General features: G+C 31.4%; 5 protein-coding genes across 5 annotated transcripts; 2 read left to right on the top strand and 3 right to left on the bottom strand.

Annotated features, from left to right (window-relative positions):
* The first annotated feature begins 963 nt into the window (after window positions 1-963).
* Tsp_11956 (hypothetical protein) lies at window positions 964-2,459 on the top strand. The gene is made up of 6 exons (XM_003372157.1): window positions 964-1,149; window positions 1,351-1,481; window positions 1,544-1,610; window positions 1,669-1,705; window positions 1,989-2,038; window positions 2,193-2,459. Exons 1-6 carry the CDS (start codon window positions 964-966, stop codon window positions 2,457-2,459), a joined length of 738 nt encoding a protein of 245 aa, XP_003372205.1.
* Window positions 2,460-2,964: 505 nt separating this feature from the next.
* Window positions 2,965-3,787, bottom strand: Tsp_11955 (anaphase-promoting complex, subunit 10 (APC10) superfamily). Its single transcript, XM_003372156.1, has 3 exons — window positions 3,732-3,787; window positions 3,524-3,651; window positions 2,965-3,413 (listed from the first exon to the last, which is right to left on the bottom strand). Exons 1-3 carry the CDS (start codon window positions 3,785-3,787, stop codon window positions 2,965-2,967), a joined length of 633 nt encoding a protein of 210 aa, XP_003372204.1.
* Window positions 3,788-7,605: 3,818 nt separating this feature from the next.
* Tsp_11954 (hypothetical protein) lies at window positions 7,606-7,851 on the top strand. Its single transcript, XM_003372155.1, has 2 exons — window positions 7,606-7,663; window positions 7,799-7,851. Exons 1-2 carry the CDS (start codon window positions 7,606-7,608, stop codon window positions 7,849-7,851), a joined length of 111 nt encoding a protein of 36 aa, XP_003372203.1.
* An 884-nt stretch (window positions 7,852-8,735) lies between these two features.
* Window positions 8,736-9,650, bottom strand: Tsp_11953 (putative MSP domain protein). The gene has a single exon (XM_003372154.1). It carries the CDS (start codon window positions 9,648-9,650, stop codon window positions 8,736-8,738), a length of 915 nt encoding a protein of 304 aa, XP_003372202.1.
* A 2,163-nt stretch (window positions 9,651-11,813) lies between these two features.
* On the bottom strand, window positions 11,814-12,578 carry Tsp_11952 (hypothetical protein). Its single transcript, XM_003372153.1, has one exon. It carries the CDS (start codon window positions 12,576-12,578, stop codon window positions 11,814-11,816), a length of 765 nt encoding a protein of 254 aa, XP_003372201.1.
* Between the last annotated feature and the right edge of the window lie 359 nt (window positions 12,579-12,937).

Genomic DNA, 12,937 nt, shown 5'->3' with positions numbered 1-12,937 from the left:
TCATGTATTTACAATGTTAGGTACTATTATTCTTTGACTGCTTTATACAATGGCTTATTTTGTGATAAGGATTAAAATAAAGCAGAAAAAATTTACTGGACAAGTAAAATAAAATAAAATAAAAAATGGCACAGCTTGTAAATCTGTTTTAGCTGTTATTATAAGAATGACATTTTGGGTCAGTAACAGCTACTAATTAGTTGTCTTGAATTTCACCTAAGCACAAAAAATGGAAACAGCGCAATTAGCAATGTTTTTACAGTTTTTCAAACAATGCATTAAATTTTAGCCTTGGATTTTTGCTCACATATAATTGCTGATTAAACTGAATTATTAGGGCATTCTGTTGTAATTATCTAATTATTTGCTTTGTTGCTTTATTCTCCTTCTTGAACGAATACGAAACGCAAAACAGTTACTGTAAGCTATGTATGCGCGATATTGCACGTGGACCTTATTTTTTACGGTATTTTATAAAAATAATTATAATTTCCCAAATATTATTATTAATGAAAATTTAATGGCGCCTTCAATGTATTGTAAATTTGTTTGACAACTTTTTTTAAAATTAAACTTGAACATATGTTATACTGTGTATAGTATGAGTTTTTAAAGTGTCATTAATTTTTATTAAATGTGGTTGCTTTCGATTAATGATGCATGCTGGGAATATTGTTCAATAGGTTTACATTATTTTAAATGAATTTTATAGATTTAGAATAGAACAACCAACTATACTAATTTATTGGTGTTTGTCGCATTTATTTTTTATAATTTTTTTACTGTCATTATTGATTTATCTGTTCCTTAATATTGGTCATAATAGTGCTACTGTATGAACTTATGAATTTGTTGAACATCTCATTATGGATGATTTTGCTTGTTTTTGCTACTTTTTTGTGATTTTAGTATTGTGACAATCAAAAAGTTTTCTGAAAAGATAGGCAGTTATAAGTTGTTAAAATGGAAATAAATGACGATGGAGAAACACGAGAAGCAGAAATATTGGTTCTCGAGCTCAAAGAAAAGGCAACAGATGAGGAAGAAGGAAAAAAAGAAGCAGTAGCAAATGATGCTGGCAAAGTCAACGACGATAATGTTGCATTAAGCGACGACTCAGACGACGTTGACGTTGACGTTGATGAAGAAGTAAATATTAATTGTAGAAAGTTTGATTTCAGATTCGGATTTTATATTATTTTATTTTGTTTAGTTACTACAAGTTTACAGTAAGAAATGGAAAATTTATATAATGAATACGGTTTTGTCGAAATTAGATACGGTGGTATGATAGGACTTCACTCATCGAAAGTATTATTTGCTGGTTATAATATTTTATTTTTTGTAAAGCGAAAGCTGAACGCCGTGGAAAGAAAGATTTACGATTGGGAAACACAAGAACTGGGAAGAGAGCAAGCCAGTTGTGAAAAATGTGCGAAAGTAGATGATGTGAAACAAAGTCCTAAGGACGAATTAATGCGGTAGGGATATTTGTTATGCGCAGTGTGTTAGTTAGTTCAAAATTTTTATTTATTGAATACAGGGTAAGCTCGACGAAAGCAATAAATGAAAACGATCGACGCTATAGTTCACCTTCAATGTTTACCATTGTAAGAACAACGATTTCATTTTAATTGCTTCTAATAATTGTATTTCTAATCATTTTAGCCGGAAAATGAAGTTTTAGCTATCCTTCGTGAGATGCGTAAGTAATAATTTGTATAAAATTTTACTGTGTTAATTAATTTGGAAAATATTAAAATTTGAATATCGTCTTGATAATAATTTCTATTCACTATGAATTTGTTTTGCGTAAGTCTTTTGATTACTTTTTTTAAATTCCTATGGTTCGTATTAAATTATTTGAAAAGTGTTTGCTGTTGATTTAATGGTAAGAGTTCATCTAAAATTTCATCCTATAACTTTATTTTTTGATTGTTAATATTATAATTTTCAGTTGTAATTTATTGCGGTTCATCTCGTTTTAGGTGACACAGTTATGGAAAACCGCAGCATTGATGAATTGACTACTGAAGAGGTATGTTACGTTATTGCTTTTATTTTGGTTTTAAATGCTGTGGTAAATTTTGGGGTTGATGTGCGGATTTTAATGGAAAGAAAAATATAATCGGATGCTTATTGGAAAAGCTGGACATTGAGAAAATAATTGTTTTTGTACGTTTGTTTTGTAGATGTTATTAAAACAACGTATTGATAATCAGTTGCGTCTGAAAGAATCCGACTTTTCATGTGATGAAGATTACACTCCTCCAATTTTGTCTGCATTGGGTAACGTCGAAGAATTGATGGTTTTCAAAGACCATGGTCAGCAATTTGAAGACGACTCTGCATCAACATCAGAATCAACATATCGAATCCCAAATAAATTATATAGCTGGCGGGAAGAGTTGTATCATTTTAAGCAGATAATAAAATCGTCGAAGAGGAAAAACTACTGAATACAAAATGAAAAGCTGTGAAATCTGTTTATATTTATTGTTTTGTCGTTACTTGTTCCAAAAGAGATCGAAGCATTCCTCGTCATTAATGAGTACTTATTTTTTTATTTGATTAATGCTATGTTGTCCAATCTGCGGATTGCTTTTATAATCTGAATAATATCAATTTTTTGAATAAAAATTGTTTGTTGGTAATTGTTTGAGCACTTAAAATTTTGTTTCAAGCAATGTTAATGTTTGAAATTGCATCTTATGAAATGATGATGACTCATGAAGTATTGATTTCAGGTTAAAAGAGCTCGGCTGAAAATTCGCACTCATTTCTATCAACAAAACAACTGTTCGTCAGTAAGTATAGAAATAACTGAGCACAACGACCAGTCAATTATGCTTTTAATACTTGCTTTATGGTATACTGTAACTACAATCATAATAATGTTAGTCATTTCAAGGAAATTCCACTGCTTTTTCACATCACATTCCTGCTCATTGTGTTAGTTTCAAATTATCGAAATGAACATAAATTACGATAATATGAGAATAATAATTCATTTAGCTCATCGATTTCACTTTTTCGTTCATCCTTCGGGCCAAATATCCTTAACTGTCGAATGCAACTATCACGCCCATTTAAGTTGTTTTCCAAAATTGCTATTTGAATAATGAACGCAGAGATGAAATTTCTTTTAGGAACGGCCAACGGAATCACTGCCCAACCTTTTTGATCTTCCAAATGAACAATTCTGTTTTCCACCAAATCGCACAGCTGCGTCCCACGCCTAATAGAAAGTTTCTTCGGCGTGTAACTGTCGTCAACCGGTGCATTCAAATAAATGCACAAATGAGAGACGAGAGATAGCCTCCTAAAGTACAATGTCAACAAGTGAGGCTGCGTACCACTCGTCTGCCAGTAGGTTTCGAAACTAGGGCTACGCAATTCCATGATGCCATAACCTACGCAAAATTTTACATTTAGATATCAACGAAACGTATTCTCACTAAAAGATGGAACTGATAAATTATAAACTACATCCAACTGCTAGTGAAATTTCTAATTTATTTACCTTGTTTATATGAAGAAACAACCCATGCTGCTTCATCACTAATGTCTTGGTATTCTTTGCCAGTAAGCAGCAGCGCCGGTAAACGATCAGTACAGCGAATTTTAACTTCTCTCCGTATTCTCGGCGACCTATGTACAACAGGGGTGAAGTAAAATAACGTTTTATTAAGTTAATGTATTTTCTATGTTAAGTTATGACATAAACATACCTGTTTGACTCAACGTTACCATTCAACACATTTTCTCTCAAATGGATTTCAGACATATTTAAATGCAAATTTTAGCTTAACAGTAGCTATATTCTAAGCAGTGCGGAAGAGTTCAGCACTTCAAAACTGAACAATATATATATGTGGCTTTGAGCGAAAGTTTTCTTTAAACTTTTTCACATTAAATAGTCCGCATAATCATACATTCAGTAATTACAAAACCACAGCATACGTTGAGGCAAATTGAAATATTACGTAGGGCATGGAAATTTTTAACCGATGTGAATGATAATTGCCCAGTAATGATTTTACACATCAAAATTAAAAGGAAAATCGAAAACAAACAACAATTTAAGGCCATGTCATTGACAGTAAACTTGTAAATGAAAATCAGGATTGTCTAAGTCAGCGTTTCTCAAATGGGGTTCCGCGAGTAGTGTCCAGGGGTTCTGGGAAATATGACATATTGTTTTGCCTTTTAAATGTTATCAATAAGCAATTAATTCCAGTAGCTGTTATTTGCTATTCGTTATACATCTTATTCTAATAGCCATTATTCATTTCAGGTTAACCAGCTTATTAGAATATATTATGTATGCCTTAAGAGCTCTACGTCATTGAGAAAGAAAAAAAACATTTTAAAAAATTATACAGGGGTTTATACAGCACAAATTTAGTCCATATTCATTATATAGCATGGTTAAAATGCATGTTTCTAGAATTTCTTGCTGTAACATTTTTGTAAAAACATCAGTTCATAACATTGTTACAAGAAATATCAAATCGAATTGTTCTTTTCATGGATTATACACCGCAGATGAACACACAAGCATGTGTATATATGTATAGATAGATGTTTGCATTTGTTTGTGGGCAGTTGGATGTTTACAACGAAGCATCCTGTTGTTTTTTTTTAATAGAAATGCATAGCCATTTTACTGTTAAATAGATATATTATCGAACAATAGGCAGCAAGGTAGAGAATTTTCTTACATGCTATAATTAGAAACAATCAACATGTAAAATTAAAATGTCAAATTTATTTATTAAGATGCGTTGAATATCAGAAAAGTGACCATTAAAAAGAAACCAAAATTTGACAAATAGAACGCATTACAATGACAACCAGTAAAATTTAGGTTTGCGACAACGAATAAAATTCATCTCAACAACAACAAATGAAATTTATTCGGCTTAAAAACCAATGAAATTTTTAAACCAATCAGAGTTCGACGCGAAATTTACAAAGAATTAAATTTTGATACGACATGCCTTTGATGTCAACATCGGATCTACCCCGCGTTGAAGTATCGAGCAGAAGATATTGTGCAATTCAGTGAAATACACATTGTGAAATTAAATTTATTAACAATAAAAATTGAAAAACAATAGAATCTGTAAAATAAAAAAATCGTGTTATATTCTCGTTTTACAGCAGAACACATTTTATCTTTTCTACTCAGCATAATTCTTGAAAAGCAATTCAATTTACAGTAGAAAAAGTAGCACACTTTGTCCTGAGGTTAAATTTCTGTAATGCGGACTATTGTACAATTTCAAAAGTCAAAGCAGAATATTTACTAATCTAAATAAGAAAATGGAATATCTGTGAAGAATTACATTATCTGTAAAATCACACACACACACACACACGCACACACAAGCTAACTCTGCCATACAGAGCTATTGCATTTGTGGTCAACGCGTAGCGTGACATCGTTTCGTTCTAAAAGTTGTATTTGAAATTTGTCCGTGCATTTCATGACATGCATGACGGTAATAGAATTTTTAAAGTTTACTGCAACTGTAGAATTGTTGTCATCAGATTAAATAACAGCAGAAGGAGGTATGTTTGTTATACTGTATTTTTTGTTTGAAAAATATAATAACTTTTTTAAAAATTATAACTGAAGTATCTTTTTACTTCCTCAATTTAGAAGACATCTATTTATGATAATGTACAATTCTGATTTTGTAAATTACTTGAAATTATTTTCAGTATATAAGGTGATTCAACGATGAGATTTAGTATGGTTGGGCTTCGATAAATAATGCTACAGATTTTTTGTAATGCAGATTAGCCATTTCATGGAAACTAAAAGTGAAATCGAATTTATTTCCTTTTCAACGTAATTTGAAATCACAGTTTTGCCGTGACTGAAGATTTATCCCTTCTGATAAGATTGAACACATGGTGACTTGTTTGTTTATTTCAATTGCGTTAAAATAAGTCGTCATTTTTTGAAAAGCTCGAAAAGAAGATAAATAGAGCTCAGTGATGAAAAACGGCTAATTCAAGAAAGTAAAATAAGAAGGTTGTAGACTTCAACTATTAAAGGACGCTTATTTTTGTAAGTTCTATTATTTTTGTGTTATCATTATTAGTTTAATATAGAATTCGAAAGAGATTCTTGCAAGGCTGAAGCATAGCAACATAACTGAATAATTATTACATTACTGAGAATGGATAAAGTGCCAAGAGGTTTTGATACATTGACTCTGACTTGAAAGCGTTTCATAGGTAATTTTTTTAGAAATTCAGTAATTAGATTACTTTATTATAAATCACATAACATTTTCATAACATTTAAGTCTAATGGTCGTTCAAAATTTTAAGCTTCGTGTTGCATTCTTGTGATGATGTTTTAATTATGTTACACTGTGCGTCTGTTGTTTTTTTCTCTTGAAAATTTATCATTATATTAATGAACGGTTTATTGGCAATTTTTTAGATGTGAATTAATTGGACTAGTCCATTAAAGAGGAGTTGAATTTGAGATGCTCTAATATTTTATATTTGTAACTTGAATTTGAATTTTTCATGTCGCATTGTCAAGATGATGGGAAAATTATTTTCACAAAAAAGGATGAGCTTCAATGCAGTTGCGCTAGGTCAAATGACGCTGCTAAAGTTTGTTTGTCAAATGTGTTAATCCATTTTTGTGTACATAGTCTTATGAGTAACACTGAACTCGCTTTCTTTACTCAATTGGCTGAGATACCGCCATCTTGCTTTATGAGCAGAGCGTTCACCAAACACCAATCCGTTTTCAGTTTCAGAATAGTTTGCAGTTTTACTACTTGCCTTCTTTAAAGGACTTGGCACGCACATTTTGAGAACTTTGAATTTTTTATCCTAATAAATAACTGCTAACTGCCCTAAACACTTGTTATTTGCTTTCTTAAGAGAAGCCCCATGCAAATTTTTATTTGTTTGTTCTACGTTCAGTTATTCGTTTACAGTTTTAATGATTGATGTTGAATGGTACGAGTTGAGTCTGCAATGATATTTTATTTACTGTCTATGATGAAGAATTGCACAGTAGCATGTTGTTTGCTTATTGTTGTGCACTTTCTTCTTAGTTACTTCATCTACATTTGTAGAAAATCCTGCAAACATGATGGTCCCAATTTCAGGATTACATCGTACACAGTTTGTAGGTTATCCAAGTTTCTCTTTTCTAGCTTTACTCTGAAGTGCACGTTGCTATAAATAAAAATGTTGGCGATACATCCCTGTCGTTTGAAAATGTGTAAGGGACATTCAAGGCAATCTTCATATGAGCATCTATAAGAAATCATATCAATCTGTAGCTGATACAGATATGAAAATTCACCCTAATCTAACGAAGCATAGCCTGGGGTATAACACAAAGATGAAGAACGTTGTATTCAGGGGAACAACGTTCTCGTCTGGAATTGGCCCTTGTTAAAGGCTGGTTAAACGGTACCAATTGCTGTGATCATGAAAGTGATTTGTATGGCATTGGCCCTCTCCTCGGTTTAAAAATTATGGCAATACTCATATCTTAATACATTGGGGAGCTTCATACTTTTCAACGTATATCTCGAGAACCACGCAAACGATAGCGGCATGAATGTCTCTGTTGTACAAACCGAATCGTCTCTGAAGCCCATTTTTGAGGACCAAGGTTATTCTCGAAAACTGCGAAATTTCATGGGCTGTAGACTTGCTTTTTCAATGAAAAATGTCGAAAAATTTTATTTTGAAATTTCCATTTGTTCCGTTATTTGATTTTATTATAGTACATGTTATAAATTTTCAGATCTGACTGAATTTGTTCCGTTTCCATTCCAAGTCATTGTTTATCATACCTGATACTTTATATCTAAGTGTGCCTGCTCTTTTCGTGCTCAATTTTGCCTTCATATGTTCTATTGATATCTTGATCAGCTTTCAATTTGAATAAATCAGCGTTGGTTACATTTATTTCTCAGTCATTTTCAGATCAACGACGTTTAATTAGTTTTGAATATTTTTTAATAAGATTTATGAGAAATGCTAAAAAACAAATTCCAAATAATGCAATATAATTTTATGACTGACGTGCTGAATTTGGATTAATTTGGTTGAAGTTGCACAAATTCAAACTGATTGTTGTCGTCAATTATTACATACATATCAAATTTACATACAAAAGCAATTTTGTTTTCTTTCCCAGCTTCACCAAAAATTACTGTAGATTAGGGAATCATATTCAGTTATTTCGTTAACAGTTTCATCATCACAAGCCATGTATTTAATATTATTTTTTAATGGATCTTGATATGATGAACCACGTGTTTGCTTGTGCATTTTGTAATACAGATAGAAAGTTTATTTAATTGAAAAAATGAAATATATTCATTGAAATTGATAAATGAGCGGGCTATTGTAACATAGGAAGACAAATTGTTTTCCAATGAGAACAAGGCAAAACAGAATAGTAACGCGTTCATCGGTGATAAGAAGAATAAATACCGTCATCAATTATTGACTATGATCGGATGCATACATATAATTCACTTTCAATTATGCCAATGCAGCATTTTTCCCAATGCACGTCTGAATATACTAGTAAAATGTATATTATTTGTCATGGTCTATGAGAACAAGCATATTAAAATAATTTTATTAATATATAAAAAATTTTTACACCAAATATTGTTAAAAAAAATTTTAAAGCGGTAAGCAATAATGTGAAAAATTGTTATCAATTAATATTATATGTCTGGATTATGTTTATCAGTATCATTCTCTTTGTTGTCAGAAGAAAGCGCTTTGGTAACAGATGAATTTATTACTTGATTTTCTTTCTGCAATTCACCACTAGATGCGTCATTTTCTTTGGGATTAGCACTGTCTGGTGTATTTTCTTTTATTTGTTCTGTAGCTTCTGATATACCACTTTCATTCCCTGCTACCATTTTTTCTTTTTCGTGCTCAGTAATAATGCTGCTCTTTTCTTCTTTTGCTTGCTTCTCAAATTCATTTTGAGGTGTTTCATTTTCTTGAAAATCTTGCTTGTTTGTTGCTTCATTATTATTTAAATTCACAACTTGCCCAGATTCTGTTTTCAAACGTTTGCTCTTATCAATTTTACTTAATTCACCTTTAATGATATCATCTGGTAGTTCTGCAATGTTAGAGTCACCAAAAAGCTGATCCACCGCTGATTCACTAGGAGGCATCTTTTCAACAAATTTCGGGATCTCTGATTGTTTTTCCACACATTCTCCTTCAACTGTTTGCTCATAACTGACGCTTATAACGTGGCGGGTAGTAATTTTTGGAGGTTCTTTTCCTTTCCAAAATAGGATTGCCGGATTTACCATCCACTTCTCTGGAACGACAGCAAAGTAAATGGATACATGATCATCAGTGCAGTCAAATCCCTCTTTCGAAACAGTTTCAAGCATCAGAGTCAAGTTGACTGTTGTACACGGGTCAATAAATGCATATGGTGGCTTGATGTAAAGCATATTTCTTCTAGTTGAGTGTATTTTATAGGAGATTTTCCAGGGTGTTGGATTTGAGATTGCCACATCAATACATCTGGTATCATTGTAAGATGGCGTCAGTTTTACACAGCACAAGGAAACAGTTATTTCGGATAAAATTGTTTCTTCGCTTTCCATTTCAAAATTCCACTGTCGAATTCAGTTCGCTAATTTTACGCGTTCCTCGAGCTCCTCCACACAGACAATAATATTATGAATTGTAACGAACACTACTCTATCATACTTTACAGCAAATGTTTAAATTTGCACAACTTTAAAATTATCTGAATTTAAAATATAATTTTCCGTCTGCATAGATCAAAAAACTTCATAACCTGTAATGTGTTTTAATGCTACGTTGACGTTTAAAGCTAATTCTATTCCATTAATTTAAAATTACTGACGTTTTTTGGTTAAATCATGACGGTTCTAAACTGTTGCTCTATTGGGAAAGATATGAAAATTAATAAAAACCACGGTTACTGTACATTTCCTTTTAACCGTTGGCGGTATTATTTTCAAATTGTTTTACGAATATTAGATATTCAGGTACAAATTATTAGCAACAATAGCAACAACAATAATAACAAACAAAACGCAAAATATAATTCATTAGATCAGAAGTAGAATAAAATGCATTTTAAGATCAAAGAAGTAATGAAGTATTAAATACAAAATTACATAAAATTGAATGGGTTAAAAATAAGAAACTTGAATTAGAATTGTCAAATGGAAAAACTAATTTTCATATTTTATACTGATATTGCATGCAGGTTAAGAAAATTAACTATTTATTTAAACGTTCCTTTAATATTATCAATTTTGATTTTGTGTTTTGTCGTTAACGCAGTTTCTGAATACAACATTCATTACAGCAGAGGTCGATTTAAATCAATTTCAAAGATGAAAAAAGAATCAAATGAACAAATGATGATCATTTAATAAATCATTACATAGGATGCTTTTTCATAAATAAATTTACGCATATTTTTAAAATAATTATGAATAATTCAATCAGCAGTGGATTATTGAAAATGTTCTTGTGCATGTCAAGCGGGCAGCAACAATATTAAATTGCAAGTTTCGCACTAAATTTAACAATTTATGTTACATTCTCAAGATTAAATTGAAAAATTATCTTCAAAAAGAAATAATTTATTGTTGACGGTAAGATTAAATCAAATAATGCTAACAGCGCAGCGTCTGTTTGCTATGCAAATTTACATCGACTCACAATAATATTTTTAGCAAATAAGGCGATTGTTTAGTTGTCTAATTGCTCATTGCCCATTGTTGCTATATGAAAGAGATTTGACTTTGTTCGGTTATTTGATTTTATTATAGTACATGTTATAAATTTTCAGATCTGACTGAATTTGTTCAGTTTCCATTCAAAGTCATTGTTTATCATACCTGATACTTTATATCTAAGTGTGCCTGCTCTTTTCGTGCTCAATTTTCCCTTCATATGTTCTATTGATATCTTGATCAGCTTTCAATTTGAATAAATCAGCGTTGGTTACATTTATTTCTCAGTCATTTTCAAATCAACGACGTTTAATTAGTTTTGAATATTTTTTAATAGGATTTATGAGAAATGTTAAAAAACAAATTCCAAATAATGCAATTTAATTTTATGACTGACGTGCTGAATTTGGATTAATTTGGTTGAAGTTGCACAAATTCAAACTGATTGTTGTCGTCAATTATTACATACATATCAAATTTACATACCAAAGCAATTTTGTTTTCTTTCCCAGCTTCACAATAAATCACTGTAGATTAAGGAATCATATTCAGTTATTTCGTTAACAGTTTCATCATCACAAGCCATGTATTTAATATTATTTTTTAATGGATCTTGATATGATGAACCACGTGTATGCTTGTGCATTTTGTAATACAGATAGAAAGTTTATTTAATTGAAAAAATGAAATATATTCATTGAAATTGATAAATGAGCGGTCTATTGTAACATAGGAAGACAAATTGTTTTCCAATGAGAACAAGGCAAAACAGAATAGTAACGCGTTCATCGGTGATAAGAAGAATAAATACCGTCATCAATTATTGACTATGATCGGATGCATACATATAATTCACTTTCAATTATGCCAATGCAGCATTTTTCCCAATGCACGTCTGAATATACTAGTAAAATGTATATTATTTGTCATGGTCTATGAGAACAAGCATATTAAAATAATTTTATTAATATATAAAAAATTTTTACACCAAATATTGTTAAAAGAAATTTTTAAGCGGTAAGCAATAATGTGAAAAATTGTTATCAATTAATATTATATGTCTGGATTATGTTTATCAGTATCATTCTCTTTGTTGTCAGAAGAAAGCGCTTTGGTAGCAGCTGAATTTATTACTTGATTTTCTTTCTGCAATTCACCACTAGATGCGTCATTTTCTTTGGGATTAGCACTGTCTGGTGTATTTTCTTTTATTTGTTCTGTAGCTTCTGATATACCACTTTCATTCCCTGCTACCATTTTTTCTTTTTCGTGCTCAGTAATAATGCTGCTCTTTTCTTCTTTTGCTTGCTTCTCAAATTCATTTTGAGGTGTTTCATTTTCTTGAAAATCTTGCTTGTTTGTTGCTTCATTATTATTTAAATTCACAACTTGCCCAGATTCTGTTTTCAAACGTTTGCTCTTATCAATTTTACTTAATTCACCTTTAATGATATCATCTGGTAGTTCTGCAATGTTAGAGTCACCAAAAAGCTGATCCACCGCTGATTCACTAGGAGGCATCTTTTCAACAAATTTCGGGATCTCTGATTGTTTTTCCACACATTCTCCTTCAACTGTTTGCTCATAACTGACGCTTATAACGTGGCGGGTAGTAATTTTTGGAGGTTCTTTTCCTTTCCAAAATAGGATTGCCGGATTTACCATCCACTTCTCTGGAACGACAGCAAAGTAAATGGATACATGATCATCAGTGCAGTCAAATCCCTCTTTCGAAACAGTTTCAAGCATCAGAGTCAAGTTTGACTGGTGGTACACGGGGTCAATAAATGCATATGGGGGGCTTTGATGTAAAAGCATTATTTCCTTTCTATTGAAGGGAATTTTATTAGGAAAATTTTCCAGGGGGGTTTGGAATTTGAAAATTGCCCCCTTCCATAACTCCGGGTATCTTTGGAAGAAGGGGTTTAGTTTTTCACAGCACCAAAGGAAAACAGTTATTTTCGGAAAAAAATTGTTTTCTTCCTTTTTCCATTTTCAAAATTTCCACTGGTCGAAATTCAGTTTCGCCTAAATTTTTACGCGTTCCTCCGAAGCTCCTCCCACACAGACAATAAATATTTATAGAAATTGTAACCGAAACACTAACTCCTATCATAACTTTTACCGGCAAAATGGTTTTAAAATTTGGCACAACTTTAAAATTTATCTGAAATTTA

This window comes from Trichinella spiralis (genome assembly GCF_000181795.1).
Source record: "Trichinella spiralis strain ISS 195 chromosome Unknown Scfld9, whole genome shotgun sequence".
In the NCBI taxonomy this organism is placed as follows: Eukaryota; Metazoa; Nematoda; class Enoplea; order Trichinellida; family Trichinellidae; genus Trichinella; species Trichinella spiralis.
This window is presented reverse-complemented; position numbering and strand designations above follow the sequence as displayed.

Bases quoted from the DNA above. Each gene is read 5' to 3' on its own strand.
- Tsp_11952 (XM_003372153.1), bottom strand. From the start codon at position 12,578: ATGCTTTTACATCAAAGCCCCCCATATGCATTTATTGACCCCGTGTAC.
- Tsp_11955 (XM_003372156.1), bottom strand. From the start codon at position 3,787: ATGTCTGAAATCCATTTGAGAGAAAATGTGTTGAATGGTAACGTTGAG. The intron at 3,652-3,731 runs GTATGTTTATGT...TGTTGTACATAG, and splicing joins GGTAACGTTGAGTCAAACAG to GTCGCCGAGAATACGGAGAG. The intron at 3,414-3,523 runs GTAAATAAATTA...AATTTTGCGTAG, and splicing joins TGTTTCTTCATATAAACAAG to GTTATGGCATCATGGAATTG.
- Tsp_11954 (XM_003372155.1), top strand. From the start codon at position 7,606: ATGAATGTCTCTGTTGTACAAACCGAATCGTCTCTGAAGCCCATTTTT. The intron at 7,664-7,798 runs GTTATTCTCGAA...ATAAATTTTCAG, and splicing joins GCCCATTTTTGAGGACCAAG to ATCTGACTGAATTTGTTCCG.
- Tsp_11953 (XM_003372154.1), bottom strand. From the start codon at position 9,650: ATGGAAAGCGAAGAAACAATTTTATCCGAAATAACTGTTTCCTTGTGC.
- Tsp_11956 (XM_003372157.1), top strand. From the start codon at position 964: ATGGAAATAAATGACGATGGAGAAACACGAGAAGCAGAAATATTGGTT. The intron at 1,150-1,350 runs GTAAATATTAAT...TTTTTTGTAAAG, and splicing joins ACGTTGACGTTGATGAAGAA to CGAAAGCTGAACGCCGTGGA. The intron at 1,706-1,988 runs GTAAGTAATAAT...ATCTCGTTTTAG, and splicing joins AGCTATCCTTCGTGAGATGC to GTGACACAGTTATGGAAAAC.